At 39.8% G+C, this 22603-nt stretch overlaps 2 protein-coding genes across 2 annotated transcripts in view; both read right to left on the minus strand.

Moving 5' to 3' along the window:
* Window positions 1–496: 496 nt before the first annotated feature.
* sms (spermine synthase) lies at window positions 497–7771 on the minus strand. Its single transcript, XM_068715813.1, has 11 exons — window positions 7596–7771; window positions 5243–5363; window positions 4827–4914; window positions 4084–4148; window positions 3810–3985; window positions 3382–3536; window positions 3205–3294; window positions 2902–3016; window positions 2736–2815; window positions 1742–1857; window positions 497–1636 (listed from the first exon to the last, which is right to left on the minus strand). Exons 1-11 carry the CDS (start codon window positions 7639–7641, stop codon window positions 1606–1608), a joined length of 1083 nt encoding a protein of 360 aa, XP_068571914.1. The 5' UTR covers window positions 7642–7771; the 3' UTR covers window positions 497–1605.
* An 11614-nt stretch (window positions 7772–19385) lies between these two features.
* Window positions 19386–22603, minus strand: part of LOC137876338 (ryanodine receptor 1-like) — a 49878-nt gene continuing 46660 nt past the window's right edge. The window contains exons 99-108 of the mRNA XM_068715817.1: window positions 22494–22536; window positions 22281–22414; window positions 22040–22100; window positions 21799–21945; window positions 21578–21712; window positions 21333–21489; window positions 21087–21151; window positions 20907–21007; window positions 20757–20808; window positions 19386–20670 (exon numbers count right to left, since the gene is read on the minus strand). Of these exons, the coding sequence (XP_068571918.1) occupies window positions 20575–20670; window positions 20757–20808; window positions 20907–21007; window positions 21087–21151; window positions 21333–21489; window positions 21578–21712; window positions 21799–21945; window positions 22040–22100; window positions 22281–22414; window positions 22494–22536 (991 nt within the window). The 3' untranslated portion in view covers window positions 19386–20574. The remainder of the gene's footprint in view (window positions 20671–20756; window positions 20809–20906; window positions 21008–21086; window positions 21152–21332; window positions 21490–21577; window positions 21713–21798; window positions 21946–22039; window positions 22101–22280; window positions 22415–22493; window positions 22537–22603) is intronic.

Below are 22603 nucleotides of genomic sequence, written 5' to 3' on the forward strand. Positions count from 1 at the left end.
ACATGATACATGGCACTTGATTTTTGTACTCCTATATTCATACGTAATTGTATTTGCACGAGGAACCTGAACAATCGTTATTTCTTTGTACAGTGATGTTATCAATATAAGGAATCATATTCCAATGGTATGTTGCATACTTTACACAGATATTTACCCATGGTCAATTTTTAATAATTATGTGACGTCATAACATATTACATGCGTTTTTCCACAGCAGACATTTTGACTTGTCATAGTAGGAAAAGTAGAGGTGTCACTTGTAACATTAACCATCTCTGTTCTCCCACTATGACAGTGTGACATGATGCACAATTCAACAATTACATTTCAAATTAAAATACTATTGTGGAATTACAATTTTAATCGAGTTTACGTTATCATTTTATTAAATAATAAAATAAATAATGACATGGTTTCCGTAAATATTCTAACTGTCTTTGATTATTATTCATCATTTCCATTTCTTTTGGAGAAAAACAAGAGTCAAGACATGTTCCCCGAAAAACACTTTTAATTGTAGAGGTCACAGAAAGTATCTCAAGTGGGACAGAACAGCTTTTGGTGAAATTATATTGAATAAATAAATGTAACCGAGTCTCACAGGGTTGATCACGTGTAAACGTGGTGTGTACTGTATAAGCAAGCTACATTCACCGTCCTTTTCATGCACCATATTCACTCTTAAATAACTTCAAATATATTGGAGAAATCAAAAGGTGCTAATAAAACATGACATAAAAACAGCACAAGCACAGACGTGGTGGAATCGTTTCCCTTTTAAAACATATTTGGACTCAAACACTTTAGTCTTAATCAGCGTGATCACATTGCGTTGATACAATCAAATCACATTTGAGTTCAGTAACAAAAACAGCCTAAAAGCGACTCAGTTCAGCTGTGCTGAGACCTAAACAATGGTCCATCACACGACCTGAGCTCATAACCCAAGAGTAAATAACTTTAAAAAACCTAAGGAAAAGGAGAGAGCACACGCCTGCTGTACGATGAGCTACACCACATTATCAGTGTATCAAATCACTGTTTAAGCATCTAACAGTTTCTTCAGAGTACATGCAAATGTATTCCAAATCAAGTAAAACAAACAAAATACAACTGAAAAGTTGTAGCCAGCACACAACTAAAACAGGAAGTCAGGTTAGAATGGGGTTAAAAGAGGTGAGGTGAGGGGGGAATGCCATTGGACCCTTTGAGATGTGCTCAGACTGAATGCAAAGTCAATTTTCATCTTGATTTATTTCCACTAAGTTGTCTGCTGGAGTGTTTTGCAATCCATGCTTGTTAACCAAAAACAGCCAATCGCTGTACAGTTGTTGGCTGCAGTGAGTCAGATGTAGCTATCCAACAACAGGCTGTGTAGTTCCTCACACAGACCGAGTGTGAGGAACTACAGCTACTTTTGCTTTATTTCTCCAGATCCGAGTCTCTTCACACTTTCAAAGCCCAAATAATGCAGAAATCCAAACTTTGTGTTAATTTTCACGTGACATTCAGTCTGAACACACATCTAGAGGCTACAGCAGAAATGGGACGAGCGTTCGCATTCCAGTTGTTAGGGATTCAAGCAGAGAAATGTGGAGGTCTTTACTTCTTCCACACAGAGTAGAAAACCCATCTGACACAATAGAATTAAGGATCGTACACAACTAAATATGACGGGGTGCAAAAACGTACAGTATTACATTAGCATATCAAAACCTTAGAAGTAAGAAAAGGATACTGCTCCATGTAGGAGGGCACACACACCACCTCTTTGGAGAAGCCCACGGGACACGAGAGCTTCCCGAGCTGTTCCTCGTACAGACGCAGGGACTCCGTCATGTTCTCAGCGTTACCCTGGTGACCGGTAGCAAACTAAATTATGTCACGTGACACACAAACTGTAGCTAATGTATTTTTGGGGGGGGTTTAAATTTAAGTGATCCAATGATCACATCAATGTCCCAATAAAATGAAAAATGACTTCTCCCCTTGTTAGCCAGTTTCCATTCCATTAAATATTCCTGTTTGACAATTTGAAACTAAATTTTATATTAAAATATGGACCGTAAAGCTTAGATATAGAACAATTTCACCCCTCCCACCCATGAGCAGAGCAGCTGCATCCCGACTATTAGACTCATGTTATTGCAAACCCTCTTTTTGATCATAAAACTTCAATCAAATATCATTATATCTGGTTTCACATGTCGTATGTGAAGTAAAAATGACATTTCCCGTCTTTATAAGCCATTTTATCATTTGAACAGTGTGAACCGAGGTAGCTTGTGGGTCTGCTGCAATGTGGGAAACCTACCCGACCCGTCTCGAAACACAGACCCCGTCTCGTTTACAATGCTTTTGTGAGTGTGACTTTTTTTCCCCATGTCAACAATTTCGCTCTCAAAGTGCACCAGATCAATGTGTTTAACTTTAAAATGCACACAATTGTCTTCTGGGGAGCAAGACCCCGGACCCCCCTAGAGGGTCAGAGGTCCACCCACCACAGTCTCCTGTGGTAAACACACTAATATATTGCACAATATAAACTGAGCGTTCTAGTGAAAGAGCAGCTTTATTGGGCATGATTGAAGGCTCTATATAGCAGGAAATAGACCTTTCAGGTGTTAATCAAATTACATGTTTCTCCCTTGCTGAGAAAATACATCAATGAACTGAAGAAAAACACCTGAAGATGCCGTTTCACTGGCGTTTAAAGGTAAGGACAGACTCACCTGTGTTAAATATTTCCCCGAGGGATGCAGGACCTTTATGGACAGGTCTAAGATGAGACGCAGGAACTCCCATGTAGAGTCTACGTACAAGCAGTCAGACAGTCAGTGGAGCAGCATTTGTGAAACCTCACAGAGGATGTACATGTAGAGAAAAATACAGAAATACCTTCTTCTGGCTCCATGGATATTGGGATTGCAGTCAGGTCATTAATTACGTAATCAAACGTCTTCCCTTCCTGGACATACTTCTTCAGCACAGGGATGCAGTCCTCTACTAGTATCTGTAATGCAGAACCACGAGGACAATCAGCTCAACTTTCCTCTCAAGTTTCTCTCATTTGGAAGATATGCTAAATATTTGTAAAATGTTTCACAGAGGACAACACGTTGTGTTAAATCCTGTTTGGGCACATTTCACAGATCCAGTTGAGGAACGTGTGTGAGGCAAAGATTTTCAATCAGCACTCACTTGGTAACAGTCTCCCTCCAGGTTGTCGAGAATATTGCCACAAGTTCCTCTCATGTACTTTTTGCATGCGTCGATCACCTTCTGGTCAATGTGCACACTTTGTAAAGGAATGATCAATCAGGTGCGGATATACAATTACACATATAAGTGAGAGCTGTGTGAACACGTAAAGGATATATCCAACATGGTGACCATCTTTGGCTTTTGTTTGACCATCTCAAAAAGGATGCCTCCGTCACCTCCTCCTAATATCAGCACCTCCTTTCCAGTATAATTCTCTCTTCCGCTACCCATGATGGCTAGGGTGTAGGCCAAGTCACTCTCTGCCAGGTCTGCAAGGTAACATAATCATTTACACACAAAATAATTGAAAATACTTAGACATCATAAAATAAACTTAAATGTAAAGGTCAGTTTGATTTTTTTAATCATTTAGATTAATCGATTTTTCTGAAAATAGTCAATATTTCAATTGATATAAAGTTTGTTTTTGGTGTTAGTCCTATAAATTACACTTTAAAAATAGCTTCTATCAATTGATGGAGCCAAACTGTACATTGTGTCTTAAAATGAGAAACATGTAATTTAGAGTCGTATACACTTACTTAAGTCGTTATCGAGTATTAGAGTGTTTCCATACTGCTGTGAGTGCAGTATCTTTATGTTTTGGAATGCAGAATCTTCCTCATACACCAACTGGTCCATGTCATACTCAACCAGTCTGCCGTCAGTTGTGGGCCAGTATCGGTCAACCTCTGCTCCTCGTATGAGGGCTGGGAGCCTTGGTGTGAATGGTGAACAAGTAGTCAACATTACTGCGACATGTGAGCTGTAATGAAGTAACAACATGAGCAAAGCCATAGATCTCCAGATACTCACCTTTTAATCCGTGTTATATTGCCATTCAAGATAACCTTTAGCTTCAATTCCAGTGCATTTAAAAGCTGTGGAGGAACAATTTTTGTTAGAAAAATATCTTAAATTGTTATTATTTTGTCTGAAATTGCAATATGAACCCCAATATTACATTTTTCCAGGATCTGTAGCAAACAAAGATGTTTCCTTAAGTCAGTAGAGTATGATGTGTACGCCAGGACATCTCTGCAGCACGACAATATTGAATTTAAAATTGTATTTTGACAAATGCCTTTAACAAATATTGTACCTTCTGTGATAATTGGGAAGTTGCAGTAGGCAATATTATGATGGCAGCAGCCATAATGTTTCGCTGTGCTCTGCATGTGTCTACTATTAGAGGCACAGTTGTACTTTTAGAGGACGGACAAATAGGCTATCTATGGGGAAAGTGCATGTTTGGGCACCTGAGGCCAGTAGACAAAATGTTCAGGCAATAATATTGGACATACCGATTTCTCTGTCACATATCCAGAAGCTATTTTAGAAGTTAAGTTCTATGCTGTTCTTACTTTCACTACATCCATTTTCCCCACAAAGTTGTATGGTAAAGAGAGCTTCATGAGTGATAAAAAATAAGTTATTACATCCCCTGACAAGCTTAAATGTCAATAACATCAAATGACATTTGACATTGAGGGACTTCCTCTGTGTTTTGGGCTTTAGGAAATGGTATAAATATTTTTTTATTTTTTTAAATCACTTACATTGTCTACTTGTGCAACGTCCTCCTCTTCATAACACTGCAGATCAACGGTGACCAGCCCATGGGAGGGCACACGCAAAATAGCAAGCCTGAGAAAGGAAGTGGAAAAGATAAAGAGATGACACAAAGCAATACAGTGATGAGAACATTTCATTTTGCAAAGTTGATGTTGAAGTTTCATAATGGAACGCATCACTACATCCACTGCACCACACCTGAAGCACAATCCTCCTCAGTGTGTTCAGAGCACTAAACAGTTTAAATTTCACCAGAGGGTGAACTAACTAAGAGACGCCTCCATTCTCAGCTATTTACCAGAAAATGATCGGCTCCATGTACCAGTATTAATGTGCATGTATACACAGAATGTGTAACTAACATGTAATAAACTACACGACTGAGGTGTGTTTCTCTTACCAGCCATTCTTGCCTACAAAAGTTCCCAGGTATCCATGGCCATTTGTTTCATGGACAGTCTCTGTCATTTGCTGCTCATGAAATATGGACAGTAGCTCAGGAACTGTCGAGGAAGAGTCCACTGGGAAAGGAGAGAAGTTAGAACAATGAAAATGTATTCCTATTTACCAGTAGTAATGACTTCATGAACTTCTTTAATGATAAGATTCTTTCTACCCATCTGTTAGACCCCATCCTGACTAGGCTGCTTAAAGAAGTTTTACCTTTAGTTAGCACCTCTTTACTAGATATGATCAATCTGTCTTTACTAACAGGCCATGTACCACAGTCCTTCAAAGTAGCTGTAATTAAACCTAGTGCTGCATTCGATACCATTGATCATTAAATCCTGTTACGGAGACTAGAACATTTGATTGGCATTAAAGGAACCGCACAAAGCTGGTTTAAGTTCTATTTATCAGATCGATCTCAGTTTGTACGCAATGAAACCTCCACGAACACCAAAGTTAGTCCCGGAGTTCCACAAGGTTCTGTGCTTGGACCAATTCTATTCACATATCTATCTATATATATCTAGATAGATAGATAGATAGATAGATAGATAGATAGATAGATAGATAGATAGATAGATAGATATATATACACACATATATATTCCACACTTCCATTAGGCAATATTATCACTCCATAAATGTTTATTGTTATGCAGATGATATCCAATTATATCCATCGATCAAGCCAGACAAAACCAACCAGTTTGCTAAACTTAAAGCATGTCTTAAAGACGTAAACAAATCTGGATTACCTACAGCTTTGTGATGTTAAACTCAGACAAAACTGAAGTTATTCTACTAGGCCAGATCACCTCAGAAATCCATTATCTAATGATATAGTTTCTCTAGAAGGCATCCAGCACCCCTGTAAAGAATCTCAGAGTTATCTTTAATCATGATATGTCCTTTATTACTACTTGTGGTTCCTAGAGTCTCAAAAAGTAGGATGGGAGCCAGAGCCTTCAGCTATCAAACTCCTCTTCTGTGGAACCAGCATACAGTTCAGTCCGGTAGGCAGACACACTCGACACATTTAAGGGTCGGCTTCAGACTTTCCTTTTTGATAACGCTTATAGTTAGGGCTGGCTCAGGTTTGCCTCGAACCAGCTCCTAGATATGCTACCCAGTTGTTCCTGTTCCGATGTGAGGGTCCCGGGACAGAGGACGTTGTATGTGTACAGATTGTAATGCACTATGAGGCAAGTTTGTGATTTTTGGGCTATACAAAATAAATTGAAATTACTAACTTTGCTTCTTCTCCAGAGTCTTTGTGCTTTCTTGCATCGCAGGTTTTCATCTATCGAGGTTCTACACCCAGTCACAATTCTATTACAATATATATATATATATATATATATATATATATATATATATATATATATATATATATATATATAGAGAGAGAGAGAGAGAGAGAGAGAGAGAGAGAGAGAGAGAGAGAGAGAGAGAGAGAGAGAGAGAGAGAGAGAGAGATAGATAGATAGATAGATAGATAGATAGATAGAGAGCACTAAAGCTATAGCGCAAGTCATATTCCGGACCTTTGCCCGAGGAGATTTCCTCAATCTGGACCTTTTGGAATGTTAATTGAATACCCCTGTTTTATATCATATGCTTCGGATATGTTGTAACTCTATTATGTTGTTCATTCTGTAAGACAACTATTGCACTTCTGTCCATCCTGGTAGAGGGATCCCTCCGAGGTGTAGCTCATTTTTGAATTACCACATAACGTTAACCATATACTTACTTATTGGTGACTACAGTACAACTTCCTGTAACTGATATTTTGAGACAAGTAGCTTAAAGCCAGTCTAAGAGCTCGGTCACACTTGAACCACAGACTTAAAAGTCTACTTGAGCCAGTCTCGGCATCAGCCCACTAACTGGTATTTGCCTTAACTTTTTTTGTCTCAACACAAAGAAAACTACAAAAATGGTTAAAAAAAATTGCGCTGCTTCCTGTGCGACAGCGCAGGCTTTGAACACACTTTATTCACAATGGGTTCATTGAGTCTTCTAATCACAGCAACGAGACCAAATAGACGTCAACTTAAAACATGTAACTAACACAAAAACATGCACGTGACAGTAGATATTTAACGTGCAATGACTTTCAGCTATAAGCCCCGACTTGTCACTACAATATGTGTGTATGCCATTATCAGCTATGTTTCATCAGAATCAATAAAGCGTTACTTGTTTTGAAGGGCAGTGACTGACTAGCATTATTAGCAGGCTAGCCAGCTAGCTAGCGTGCAGCCCCAGGCGTGTTCAGCTGCTCGTTGCGCTCGTCTTACCTGCCGCAGAGAGCTTGAAGTCGAGAGTATAATGTCGCAGTGCCATGTCTGAGTGCAGCCGTTGTCCATGCCTGGAAATAGGCAGGCTGCGAGTACTTATCTGCAGAGACAGAGGGAGGGCCCTGCTACCACTGCTTCTACCGCTGAACACTACGCCGGCGGCCAAACCAGGAACTATGCTGCTGCTATGCTGGAGTGTGACAGAGCAGAGAGTAAAAACACGAGACAAGAGAGAAATCTTCCTCCGTTGTTTATATGGTTTTTGAAGCGCATGAAGCGGAATGGAGAAAGTTTATTCCAGTTCAAAGACAAGTAGATGTAAATCGATTATTCTTTGATTAACATTTACATTCACTGGGATACATTTACTTATTCAATACAATCTTAATAATATCACACAAGAGACACTCATGGTTTTTAGTATAAATATCTTGAAAATTACTTTCAGTAGTCATCTTGAACTGGGATCCAAACCCTGGGAAACACTCAGTAACGGCTGCAGTGTGTGTGTGTGTGTGTGTGTGTGTGTGTGTGTGTGTGTGTGTGTTTCTAAATATAAGAAAAAGTATGAGGAAAAACAAATAGAGCTGACACATTTCCAAACTTCAATTTTATTTATGTATGTGAAATGGGCTCAATAGACATTCATCTGCTTTTAACCTAACATAGATATAAAGCACAGTAACAACTAGATATTTGAAAGAAACACAATACATGCACAAAAGTGGATGATGCTGAGATTTGGAGGAACCTTAGTAGGTCAATTTGTACACGTTAACTGAAACTAAATGAAAAATCTGATGCAGATCTATTTTCTTCCATTCAAGGTTATACAATAAGGATACTCCTTCAACATCACGTAGAAATGTCTTCTCCCATTAGTATCATGTCATAGGTGACATGTCATTCTTTCATGGCTTGTATTAGTTTACAGTATATACATTGCATATTATGCATTCTTGCACATTTTTAACAAATTGATCAATCACATTCACATGACATCAGGTTTATTGAAAAAAATTGTAATGTAATTGAAGTGCAATTTTTACTTGACAAATTACGAACATGGCAGATTCGCACAGGAGCAAGATCACAGATGACCTACAAAATTAGTACAATTACAAGAGGTACCCAGGAAATACTATAGGAAACAAATAGGGCTTTAGGTTAAGGATTGTGGTTTGGGTTCTCAGTTATCTCAGGGGGTGTGTTGTATTGTCATGTAGCCTGCATGACTGCAAATAGACCCTTCTTCAAAAATCAGTTATTGTAGGTTTACAGCATAGACTGTTTAACATATGGATGAAGTCTTTGTGACGTCACCCATAGGATTCTGGAGACAGCTAGCAGCGACCAACCTGAGACGGAACCGACCAAACCAGCCAGGCCCTTAATTATGCCTATAACCTTAATCCTTAATAAATCTTAAATGGGTGAGTTGCATAAAATGTATCCCATAGAGCTGTCATTGACGGGGAAATTAGCTACAGAGGCAGAAAACCAGGTTGTAAACATGGTTATTTCTCCTGTAAATTTGGGCATTTGAAAATGCGGGTCTATGGAGATTTAGCCTCAAGTGACCATTTGAGGAACATTTCCTTAAAAAACAATGTACAGACTCATACAAAAATAATCCCTCTCAATCATCACTTATGACCTACTAGAACAGGGGTATTCCAAAAGGTCCAGATTGAGAAAATCTTCTCGGGCAAAGGTCCGGAACATTACTTGCGCTATAGCTTAAATACATAAATAAATGTTCTTCTCATTTCAAGTAAAATAAGGGCTGGATTAAAGAATAACTGACGTAACAGAACGATTTTGAAAAATGTGCATCTTAAAATAAAGTACTTAATTTTAGAAAAATGAATTTCACTGAATTGCCCTGCAGCTTTAAATTCACTTCATTCAGGTGTGAATTGATTGTGTTAGGATTCTGATCATATTGGGCTCTTAAGTTTATTTTCTGTGACTTAGGCTACATCCACATTACTCCGATTTCGATCGTTTTCGTTTGAAAACTCCGTTTCCAAACGAAAACGATCTCCATCCACACGGCGTTTCAGCCATCGTTTCCGAAGTGATCTCCGTCCATATTACACGCCTGGAAACGAATATCACGTGACTCTTCACGTTCACTGGGCATGCGCTGATGTAAACAGGAAGTAGATTGTCGTATTTTGTAACTAAGCAACCAGAGTAATAAAGTAGTCTTTAATGATCGTAAGTATGTGTTTGATCCTTAAGATCTTCTCTCAAATCTTCCTCTATAAACTCAAACTGATACAGTTCGTGGAAAGTTTAATAAGTTTTATTTTTCAGACTTAACGTTAGTTACAGCGCTGCGGGTCTCTCTCTCTCTCTCTCTCTCTCTCTCTCTCTCTCTCTCTCTCTCTCTCTCTCTCTCTCTCTCTCTCTCTCTCGCCGCTCACCGATCGCTACAATAACAGCTGTTTCCTCCGCAGACATGCAGACTTTAACTGGACAACAGCTGCTAGTAAAGACAACAAGGTAAGCAATGCCTGTAATCAGTTGTCAGTTAACCTGGAAGTCGATCGCGGGTGTTACGTCATCGTTTCCAAACTTATGCGTTTCCGTCCGTCCACACGAATACGCTACCCGGAGTTTCCAAAGTTATCCGGCTTCGGGATCGTATCTAAACTCCTCCGTTTACGGTGCTCCAAAACGCCAGCGTAGTGTGGACGCTCAGTGTAACCGTAGCAAAACATATGCGTTTCCAAACGAAAACGGAGTAATGTGGATGTACTCTTAATTTCAGATGTGAGTGGTTACGTTTGCTCAAAAGAGTTGTGCTTTGTCTCGTAGTGACTCTGAATATGACGTTCTCTCTTTGGAGAACGTCATGTGAAACTAGAAAATGCATTTCCTGCTGAAAATGCGTTGGAATGCTGAAAGCTGAAATTAATTGCAAAAACATTGCTGAAAATACAGAAATGGGAGACTACATGTCTGAAACATGTTGAAGCCCGAAAGCATTTAAACTACACTGCTGAAAACCCTTCTAGTTGAAGCGTCTGACTATGGTGTCTGTAGCTGACAGTATGAGAAAGAAGAAGGCTTTGAAAGTTGAAGAAGTTTAACAGGATTTGAAGATTTTCTCCATAGATATCCCATTGAAAAAAAATTGAAAAAAGCTTAATAATTCAAAAAGTTTAAAGATTACAAATATGAAAAGTCATATCAGTCTCTCCTGAAAGAGCTGAACATTTTGATTTTGGAACGGTTTCTGTGGCTTAAAAAATGTCAGCAGTAGTGATATTTGTAGTAATAGTAGCAGAAGTTGTAGTTGTAGTAGAAGTATTATTAGTAGTTGAAGTACTAGTAGCAATAGAATAAGTACTAGTAGTAGCAGCAGTGACATTTGTTGTCAAAGAGAGAGAGACAGGCAGACAGACAGTCAGATGGAATGAGTGTGTGGGAGAGAGAGACAGGCAGACAGACAGTCAGATGGACTGAGTGTGTGGGAGAGAGAGACAGGCAGACAGACAGTCAGATGGACTGAGTGTGTGGGAGAGAGAGACAGACAGGCAGACAGGCAGTCAGATGGACTGAGTGTGTAGGAGAGAGAGACAGGCAGACAGACAGTCAGATGGACTGAGTGTGTGGGAGAGAGAAACAGGCAGACAGACAGTCAGATGGACTGAGTGTGTGGGAGAGAGAGACAGACAGACAGATGGACTGAGTGATTGGGAGAGAGAGACAGGCAGACAGACAGTCAGATGGACTGAGTGTGTGGGAGAGAGAAACAGGCAGACAGACAGTCAGATGGACTGAGTGTATGAGAGAGAGAGACAGGCAGACACAGTCAGATGGACTGAGTGATTGGGAGAGAGAGACAGGCAGACAGACAGTCAGATGGACTGAGTGATTGGGAGAGAGAGACAGGCAGACAGACAGTCAGATGGACTGAGTGTATGGGAGAGACAGACAGGCAGACAGGCAGTCAGATGGACTGAGTGTGTGGGAGAGAGAGACAGGCAGACAGACAGTCAGATGGACTGAGTGATTGGGAGAGAGAGACAGGCAGACAGACAGTCAGATGGACTGAGTGTGTGGGAGAGATAGACAGGCAGACAGACAGTCAGATGGAATGAGTGTGTGGGAGAGAGAGACAGGCAGACAGACAGTCAGATGGACTGAGTGTGTGGGAGAGAGAGACAGGCAGACAGACAGTCAGATGGACTGAGTGTGTGGGAGAGAGAAACAGGCAGACAGACAGTCAGATGGACTGAGTGTGTGGGAGAGAGAAACAGGCAGACAGACAGTCAGATGGACTGAGTGTATGAGAGAGAGACAGGCAGACAGACAGTCAGATGGACTGAGTGATTGGGAGAGAGAGACAGGCAGACAGACAGTCAGATGGACTGAGTGATTGGGAGAGAGAGACAGGCAGACAGACAGTCAGATGGACTGAGTGTGTGGGAGAGAGAGACAGGCAGACAGACAGTCAGATGGACTGAGTGTGTGGAGAGAGAGAGACAGACAGACAGACAGAGAGAGAGAGAGGGTGCGTGTGTGCCACTGGTTGCCATGGTGACGACGCAGTGGTTGGAAAGTCTATGAGTCTGTGTGTTTATAAACATCAGTAATTAGCTCAAGCACGAACACCTGTGAGCCTGGCAGCCTTTTCATGAGAAAAAAACTGGGAAACACCTGTCAAACAAACCCCAAAAGCCCCATAACCATAGCCCCTATTGCTCCAATATTAATATTGGAGAGGAAGGATGACTTGAAGAACAGATCGTGCGAAAATTGTGTCTGTAGTGTAAATAAAAGTGGCTTCAATGGCGATTTAGAAATGGGGTACGGTTGTCTGTGCAAGACTTTTTTGAAGTACGTTTTAACATTGGGGTCTGTGAAGGAGAAAGTTGTTTTTCCTCTCAATTAATTTGAGCCAAATATGTAAATCTGTGGGATTCCACAGTCATTTGTCTACGACAAGGACAAGATTAGCTACGTTTCCATCCAAAAATTATGCATGAAGAGTGAAAATTGAGGAGTCAGTCGCAAAAGACAAATATTTTTTTCACAGGAATCTCAAACTCCTCTTACTCTAGCGGTGACATCACGCACTCTAAGCTGCGCAATACACACCCATTATAAAGTCAGAAAAGGACTGAAAAACACATAAAAGCAAAATTGCTACAGTTCAAAAAGTGTAAAAGATATCAAAATGATTATAACATACAATCATTGATCAGGCTTTGCTCAACATTTGAAAGTTTAAATGGTGTCTGTAGCTGAAAGTATGAGGAAGTAGAAGGATTTGAAAGTTGAACAAGTTTAAGAGGATTTAAAATTATTCTCCATAGACATCCCATTCAAAAAATAAGTTGCAAAAAGCTTAATAATTCAAAAAGTTGAAAGATTAGAAATATTACGAGAAATAGCACCCCTCTCCTGAAAAAGCTGATCATTTTGATATTCGAACGGTTTCTGTAGCTGAAAAAATGTGGAAGTTATTAAGTGCCAAAATACGTACGGAAGAAATAGTTGAAGTTGAAGAATAAAGATTCGAAGAACAATACTTGGAATGCTGAATCAGCATTCCAACAATAACTTCTCTGACTCACGTAATAATTCTCCTACTCCTTGGTCTCATTCCTCATCTGTGGTCCACCTATTAGTGACCCCTGTACTAGAAGTTCATGGCGGTGTCTGTATCTGCAGAGACCCTGCCCTCTGGCTGTATTTATTGTTTTGCTGTGTTCGAAGAGTTTCTGGGCCCCAACCTTTATAAAAACAAAGCAACCAGGTGCCAGATCCTAAACACACATCCAAGAGGAAGCTGCTGAAGTTGGCGGATCACAAGGCTGAAAAAGAAGCAAATCTAGTTACGCTTAACGCCAAGTGGACAAAAATGTATGTGGGGTTGGCTTTCACACACTGGCGAATGTGCACTTCTGGTGTCGTTGAGCCAGGGAGGAGGGGCCGACATTGAATTTTGTGTTGTTGTGTTAATGATAAATACTATCATTCTGCCTTTAAAGTATTGACTGAATTTCAAAGCAACTTTTTTCCCCTAAAAAAGCATATTTATGGTTATGTCATTTTGGCTAATCATGATGACATTTTAAGTACATTTTTAACATCATTAGAGCTATCCCTATCCATAGCCTCTATGCAACCCATCATTAGAAAGTAAATCCACCACAATCAAAAGCATCAAAATCAGAGTCTGCCACTTCAAAGTCAAAGCTGTTAAAGTGAGGGGAGTCAAGTGCAGGGCTGCTGGTGTTGTACGCTCCTGTTGCTCCCAAGCCAGGGAAATCCGTGTTGAGTGGCAGGTCAGGCGCTTTGGCTTCCAGATTAGGGAGCGAGCATGCGCCTAGGTAACCCATAGCAGATGAAGCAGCAGCCCCTCCCATCAGCAGATAAACCGCCCTCACTGCCTGGGCATTACTGATAGTGCCATGGCGCAGACACCCAGCTGAATTCTGTGCACCTCCCCTGTAATACTTTGTACGGGGAGAATTTCTGCCTGTTGGGATCGAGTGGTGTGGAAAAAAACAAACATGCGACTCAGCTATTTACCCTGATTACTTACAAGAAACGGTTACAGACAGAATAAACACACTCAACTCACCTTTCTCCCTTGGGGAAGAACAAGTCAGAGGCCCTGGGAAGGGGGCCTCTGTGTTGCTGACAGGTGGAGTTGGTTGATCTATGTCCAGGATTTGCTCAGGCACCAGATCTTGGAGTTTAATGCGTGGTGGTGGCACCTGATGTCGCCTACATGGACTGATAGGTGATGAGAGACTCTACAGGAGATAAAATAAGAACACTGTTGAGGAAAAATATGGGTTTGCTAAGAATTACAATTCTTACAAGAATTGTAATTACAATTACAACTGATTGAAAAATTAAGACATGCAGAGTGAATATATGTTGTGTAAAGACACAAAATAAAATGTTTTTTTATTTTAATGGTGATGCTCACAACATCACGACTCTCTATAGTTTTGCTAGCGGCGCGGCTCTTTGGTCCAGAATTAAATATTTCAACAATTATTGGATGGATTGCCATGAAAGTTGGTACAGACATTCATGTCCCCCTCAGGATGATCCCTTAACTAGCACCATCATCAGGTCAAACTGCAATTTGCGAAATACTTTGGTTCAAGACAAAATACCTACAAAATTCCCATCAGCCTCAGCTTTACTTTGTGTTTAGTACTCATTAGCCATTTAAAACCATATACCTGCTAAATATCAGCATGGTAGCGTTGCCACTGTAAGCATACTTTAATGCTGGCGTTAGCATCACCTCAAAGTCCTGCTGTGTCTAAATATAGCCTCACAGAGCCACTAATGCAAGCAATTACATTAACAAATATGTCTTATAAACTCACCTTTTTCACTTTTTTCAGTATATTCAGCCATTGACTAAAAAGTGATAAAAAAAATGCTTCTGTTATTACCTCCATACAAATTGAACATCCATCAACATGATCAATTCAAGCGCATACCAATTAGTACTGCAGATTTGTGAAACAAGCATCAAATTTGGCACAAATTATCTTCAAGACCTATATTTTCGAAAAAGCTCGGTATCCACAATGTAAAAACAATATGGCCGCCAGCAAATGCCATTATATTGGCCTGTATTGTGATTGGATAATCCAATGTTGATGATCTTGGCATCAAAATATGGGTTTTTGAGTACAAGAAATCCAATTCTGCACTCAGAAAGTCCAAATTGTCAAAAATTGTTGCGATATAAGCCAATTAATTACAAAAATAGTGTCGATCGGTGCTGAAATTTATCAGATATCTGATTATTCCATAAAACAATAAAAATAAAGGCTAAATCATTTAATAATACTTGACCAAGATATACTGTATATCATAGATACATGGTCTTGGGAATGCATACTGCAATGGTGATATCACACAAATTATAAGAAATATTACAAATGATGGTGGCCTCAACTCAATCAGTGCTTGGCGCTAGGATTGATCCGTATAAAAATCCAAATAAAATCAATGTGTGGAAGTGGATTTACAGCTGAATGTCAGGATTATGAATTCTTCTCATCGCATTTGCAGGCACACAGCTGTCTGCATTTGAGGCCAAAGCGACAGCATTTGCATCTTCCATGACATTCAGTCTTGCACCCACATTTTGTCAGTTGTTGACAGCTCTGAGCAATTGGCGGAAGTGTCGTCAACACTACTTTCCAAATTTCACCTTCTTTGCGCCATCCCCAGTTGGCAGGGCTCTCTATATGCATTTGACATACAATTGCTTGGCCCCAGATACAGGCAGCTTGGTAAGTAGCACGCTTCACGTGCTGCGCAAGGGATGACCTGGTAGGTGGAATGGCATCATAGGACCTCTGCTTCCGAGCAAATAGTTCAAGTCTTGCCTCATCAATCCCATCAGCAGTACTGTTCTTGTTGTACATTGTTATGACAAACTTCTCAATCACGCTGAGATCTGCATCATCTGTAACTGATGGGTATTGACTGAGCTTCTGGAAGACATGAGACACTTCAGGGCACACTTCTTAGGTTCAGCATATTCTTCAGATGTTTTGATGCCTTATAGGGGACAATGAATAAACAAGAAAAGACCCATCAATGATGATGGCATCACATTTTGGTTCTGTGTCTGGAGGAGCAGCAGTAGTTTCCAGAATTGACAAGGGGAGACTTCTGACCACAGTGGAATTTTCCAGTGTCACTCAATGCTGCAGGGAAAGACTGATTTTGGTGCTTAAAAAACTCAAGCAGATCACATTCTCGTGATTGACAGGATATGAAGAGCTGTGAGAAGAGATGACAGTCGTCTTTCAGTACTTGCTCCTTCATTTTACTTGTACCTTGGTCTGCCTCTTGGCGAAAGAAGTCAGTTTTGTTCTTCTTAATTGGTTTATAGAAGGAAGCCTCATCGCCCAGACCATTGAAAAAGTATCTGAAGGCAGCACTACCTTTCTCAAGATGAGTTCTAATGAGCTCTGCAACACTGGGATGTGCAATGGTTTTTGTTTCTCACGAGAGAAGGTCTCTGGACTCTTCCTGAAAAGGGTTGCCCAGATTCTTCATCACACTGAACAAGTTCTGCACCTCATTCTGCATCTCGTCCACCTTCCACCTTGTGAAGGATTTCTGAGACTTGCTAGTCTGCTCATGGTGTCTGACATCCTCACTGGCTACTTTTACCTGTGATGTGGACTCATATTGAGAAACCAAATGGCTAACCTCTGGTCCAGATACCATTCATCTCCTCAGTGCAGATGGGTCCTCAGTTATTCCAATGGCACCACCATCCCCTTTCATGACTGCATTGGCCTGCTTATGAGCTTGGTCAATGGCTAAGCCAGAAAATTCCCTGTGGGTCTTGTGGACCACAAGACCCACAGCTGAAACTTAATCTCTGATCAAAGAAAGATAAAAAGTGTGAATTTTGAGTAACAAATGGCCGCCATCTCGAAAAATAGCAGCCATATTGAATTTTTATTGGCACCATTGAATTTCTTGTGTCAAAATACATACATTTTGATGTCTAGATCATTAAAATATATCCAGCCATTCAAATTCTACACTGAAAAACCTTTATTCACATTTTCGGCGACGGCCATCTTGAAAAATGTCCGGCATCTTGGATTTTCAGGTGGATACCGGACTTTCTGAAAGAGTAGTTCCTAGGCGTTATGCATGCCAAATTTGGTGCTTGTATCACCAAGTGAAAGATTCTTATGGAATATTGACTTAATCTGCAGCACTAAATGAAGTATCTTGCAGTGTTGGAATGTGCAGTATTGGTTCCTGTAACTAGTATATTTCCTGCTACACACAGTACCGGGTATGGTTGTAAACTGTGTGAAATGTCCTACTGACACGTAAGAAAAGAAAATATGTTGCCCTGCATAGCTGGTTGAGGCAGAAACAATTGGTTAAGGTATTGACCTCCAGGAGAAAGGGTCAGGATAGCCCATTGGTCAGGGTATAGGACCCAAACAAATCAGGTTACTGGTACCTCAGCAATCACGAACACTTGGCCAATCCTAGCATTTTAAGGCTGCACAAGGTGGGTCCAACCAATAACAGCAGTGGGATTCATTATAACGCCAGGAGGAAACATTTCCAATCTTTATGCTAGGCTAAACTAACAGGCTTCTGGCTATAGCTTCATATTTAAAGCAGAAACATTTCCCAAAATAATGGAACTACTCCCCTAAGTAACTCATTGTCAATTTGTGAAATGCACCAGATGTGGACAGTATATCATTTTAAAACAACAAGGCAAAGTAATTTGTTGAGAAAGCACAGTGAGCACTAGACCTGCAGTCTGCAGCGGTTTCAGCCAGCAGCAGCAGGTATTTATTCTGGGGAAGGATCAGGGCGAAGCAGCAATCCCTGCATCCACCAGAGGGTAACTTGGGCAAGTCCAGGATCTCCTTGCCTTCCACAATTGCCTCACAACTGTTCTGCAACAGTACCAGCTGGTCAGGGGGAGATGAGGCATCATGACACACATGCAGGCTTCCCTCAGCTGTTAGGAGCAGAAACCTCTTTTTCCACTGTTTGAAAATAAATCCACCTGTATAACAAAAGCAGGTTGGAAATAACAGGAAATAGTACTGCATGGAAAATAGCACTTGCTGGAGAAATTAATTCCAAAACACCCAAAAGCTTGTTGACAGTATAAACATGGTGCAGTGATCATGATGGCAGCGGGAGCAGAACACTGGATTAAAGCATGAACACAGTCTGTCATTCTATCATTCCCACAGATTAGAGGCAGTCACAAGGTTGGTGGATCAAGGGGCTGTGGGGCTCGACCAATCAGGAGATGTTGACGATAGCATCATCATAACATGCACACACATCTGGATCTACTCATTCTATATGCATACAGTAACAAACAAAAACAACACATACACACTTTATTACAGCACATAACATAATTACATAACCAAGAGTAGGTGATAAAAGTCAAAACAGCAGAAACTGAGATTTAGCTTCTATGTATATTGTATTTTCAACACATCTTCAGATTGTTTTTTTATCAGGGTTGAACTAAGAATTTCATAATACACTATATCCATTTAATGAATAAAATGTTTTTTTTAATTATAGAAGAAAATCATTCAGATTATCTTCATTGAATATATATCATAATTTTGGCTCAAAGCTCTAAAGAGGCAAAATACATTTATCATTCTAATGAACAACTATTCACTATCATCACACCTCCATGCTGCAGAATCCAATTTAAATTCTACAATGTTTTTGTTCTAATCGGACAAAAATATAAACAAGATCAGCATTTATAAAAGCCTGATGATGAACAGACATTTTACCATAGAATCTACTGAGAACTGCAAAACTATCCTACAGATGGTTATTGGAGAGGTAATCATTTTTGCTCACAAAATGTGATGATTGCTCAGTGAAGAAGAGGATCAACTTACCATACATCCTGAGCACCCCATGGTGGATCCCCGAGATGCTCATGTTAACGGTCGATGTGTCCGAGGCTCAGAGAGAAATGTTGGATGGGTGAAAAGCACATGAGGCTCAATGTGAGTTTTAATGCTCAGCCTTAATCCCTGTTCAGATGGGATGTACCACAGGGCCACAGTTCAGCGGCTTGGTAGGAAAATGGGTTGTGACGAGATGTTACAGACAAACTGCTGCATAGAGCGCTTATCAGCATGACTGAACGGTTTTCTTTTAATATTTCTCTTTAATATCAGTTCAGTTTTACAAACGCAGAAATAAAAGTATTTCAATAAATTTCAATTTCAGTTTCAATAAATCTCTCATGGGCTCATTTCCTTTAATTTAAATCAAAATACAGAAAACAAGTTTACAACTGCAGAGACATCAACTTCAATTAGTAGATCAATCCATCACTGTGAATGATAAGCCAACAGTAGACAGAATGTCACCATGGCCCCAAAATGCTTTTTTTTTGCTATCATTTGCCTTTAAACAGTTCCACAGCAGTCAAGTAGGTCAGGGTGAGTCCTTTCTTGTGTAATTTTCTGTCTTGTCATCTGTCACATTCATTACCAGATACTTAACATGAAGGAAAAATAAATCAAATTGTAAAAATGGCTGATTTGTTAGAACATGTCAGACAATCTAATTTAAATACCCTTTGATCACCACTTATCATATCCTTTAGTAGAATATATTTACTGAACAGTAATTTAATCAATACAGTAAATATTGCAGATTAGGACCCATATTTTAAGGATTTAAAGAATGGACATTACCATGTACCACCACATACATACAGTACACATATAATATGAAGCTGATGAGTACAATGTCACATTACAATGACATTTATTCCTTATACAGAATTCATTAGTCATCATCACAGACTTTAACTTGTCTTGAAAAACAATAAACAAAATAATTTAAAATAAATCAACAGCTCCAGTATCTCAAGAAAATGAAACAGAGAAATAAATATGAATATTCTAAAGTGAAAGTGACAATAAAAGGAAATAAATAATTCATTTGAATGAAACTATTGAATAGACAGAAAGACAAAGTGTGAAGCGTACTTTCAAGCATATATGCTCTTTTGTGGTAACTGATGCAGCTTGTGTTACTGCTTAAGCACTTTATCACATTCTCACATAAACAGTGGTTTTATCTTGTCCTCAGCAGACAACTAATTACAACTAATTTATGGAAACCTTTAATGTCCCTAAATTAGTGATAAAGGCAACATTTTCATGCAAATGGTTATATTATTAAATAAATGATTACACTAAACCAAACTAAAACTTGGTGTGAATCCCATTTGTATATAAAAAGGACAACCAAAGTTACCAAAGTTTGAAATAATGTCCATGCTGTAAATTGTTCAATAAAAAATATTTAGCATTTTTCATGACAAAATACATTTTTGGTGAGTGTTGTCAGGAATGATGAACACAAAGACAGTTCAATCGTTGTAATTTTCCCTGCGTATGTGTGAAGTACTTGTGGGCTAGGAGAGTTGATCCTCATATTGCTTTCTGAAACAGTCTCCAGCAGGGTAGAAGTCCCAACAACGCTCCTGGTACATCTTCCACACGTACGACTCCTAAAACAGAAGATGTAGGAACAATAAGCCAAAAAAGGACACAGTAAGAGAGAAAATAATTAATAAAACAATTATTCAAAACTGACCTGCCCTGTGTGCTCCGTCTCATCTTTGTTGATAAGGTACATTAAGAAGAACCTGAAAAAGGACTCACATGTTATTATTATCTCATTGGTACATGCACACATACACAAACAGTACACGCACACACTGTGACACAGAGGAGGTGAACTCACATGTAATTGGCCAGGTTGTGTTCATCCAAAGTGTGGGTTTCAAAGCCATGTGGCGTTGTATCAAAGTAGTCACTTCCAATGCCACATATGAAGCATTTTGTCTGCACAAAAATTAGGGATGATGATTAAAAGCCACGTTGTGTATACATTTGGAGCAAGTGTCAACTGGAAGTGTCATACCTCCATGTCTTCCTTGACCTGTTCTTGTTGGTCTCTGAGTTCTCCAAAGGCATCAATGATCAGACCTACAGTATTTGTACAGTAACATTATCATTAGAAGTGTTTATAAAATTGTTAAAGTGCCAAACATACCTTTAAATACCTTTCCTATATCAACAGTTTCAAGTAAGTCTCCAAAAGCTCTACACATTGTTCCCTTTTCCTTGTTTTACTCTAACAAAATTACATGACCAGCATTGTCTTTACCCTGAATAATGGCCAGTAGAATGACAATGACGAAGAAGAAGAAAGTGATATCAAAGACCACTCGATATAGCTCGTATTCATCTCCAGCGGGATCCTCTATCTCATCTCCGATGCCTCCACCAGCACGCACACCCACATACATGTGGAACAGGTAACACTGCAAAGTAAAGTGAAGACATATCATTTGGGAAGAGATGCAGACACGACGGTTACAAAGTGCACGTCTTACATCAACAGTGACTTACAGTCATCATGTCATCGCATTTCATATCTGGTTCATCCTCATCCTCGCTCTTGTTGTAAAACTTGCGGAAGAAATTGAAGGCGACTACAGTGTAAAGGTACACCACCACAGCCAACAAGCCCACTGTCATCATGAGCTAGCAGAGACAAGAAGGAAAACAGAGTTAGTCCATTCAAACTGAAGCAAAAGGAATATCATCAACCTTTCTTTTTCTGCACTTGCCTGTTTGCCATTGTGTGTGACTGAGGACAGGATGGTGCGCAGAGTCTTGACACCCATGGCAATGTCCAGCAAGTGGCAGGCGAAGAAGAAGTTGTTGTAATGGCCAAGCAGAGACATTATCGTATACCAACAGAGATATAAGAAGGTCTACAAAGAGATAACAAGGAAGGTTATTTCAGTTCTCAGAGGCAAGGTTGTGTTCACACAGTATAGTACTGTATAGTATATTGTGTTTACTTACACCGTCTGTGAACACAACACCAAATTTCCAGATTTGGTACTTGATGTCAACGGTGGTCGTCCTAAAAAGAAACAACATTGATTGATATCCATTTAGGGACTGTTCTCATATTTCTACTGTTCTAGATGTAAGGGAATGCCTCATTTTAATGTCAGACAATAATCTCTGTGCCTTTAACATTCCTCTAGATGAGAGCACACTGGCTCCTTTGTTATTGGAAGAATACAAAAAAGTACTTTACCATGCAAACACAGAGTTGTCTGGTTCCTCCTGTTTCCTCTCATGTTGTTGACTCACATCCAGGGAGGCTAAATCAACACCCAGGAGCTCAGCAATTCTTTCTCTGCCATAAATGTCGCCGTACTTATCCAAAACCTGGACACGGGCATCACGTTACACATTAACAGGATTTACAGAGCCCATTTTAAATCAACTGAAATCAAACACAACTCACCTTTCTTTTGACAAATTTATCCCAATAGTTGTTTGGAAAAGAGCTGTGAAAAAGGGGACATTGTTTATCGAGTACATTTAGAGAGAAAACCTGGCATTTGAAATGATGAT

The sequence above is a fragment of the Cebidichthys violaceus genome, unplaced genomic scaffold (assembly GCF_023349555.1).
Source record: "Cebidichthys violaceus isolate CVI_PGR_0920_01 unplaced genomic scaffold, fCebVio1.0.p SCAF_20, whole genome shotgun sequence".
Classification (NCBI taxonomy): domain Eukaryota; kingdom Metazoa; phylum Chordata; class Actinopteri; order Perciformes; family Stichaeidae; genus Cebidichthys; species Cebidichthys violaceus.

Bases quoted from the DNA above. Each gene is read 5' to 3' on its own strand.
- sms (XM_068715813.1), bottom strand. From the start codon at position 7,641: ATGGCACTGCGACATTATACTCTCGACTTCAAGCTCTCTGCGGCAG. The intron at 3,986-4,083 runs GTGAGTATCTGG...ATTCACACCAAG, and splicing joins AATATAACACGGATTAAAAG to GCTCCCAGCCCTCATACGAG. The intron at 3,295-3,381 runs ATATCCTTTACG...CAAAGTGTGCAC, and splicing joins AGATGGTCACCATGTTGGAT to ATTGACCAGAAGGTGATCGA.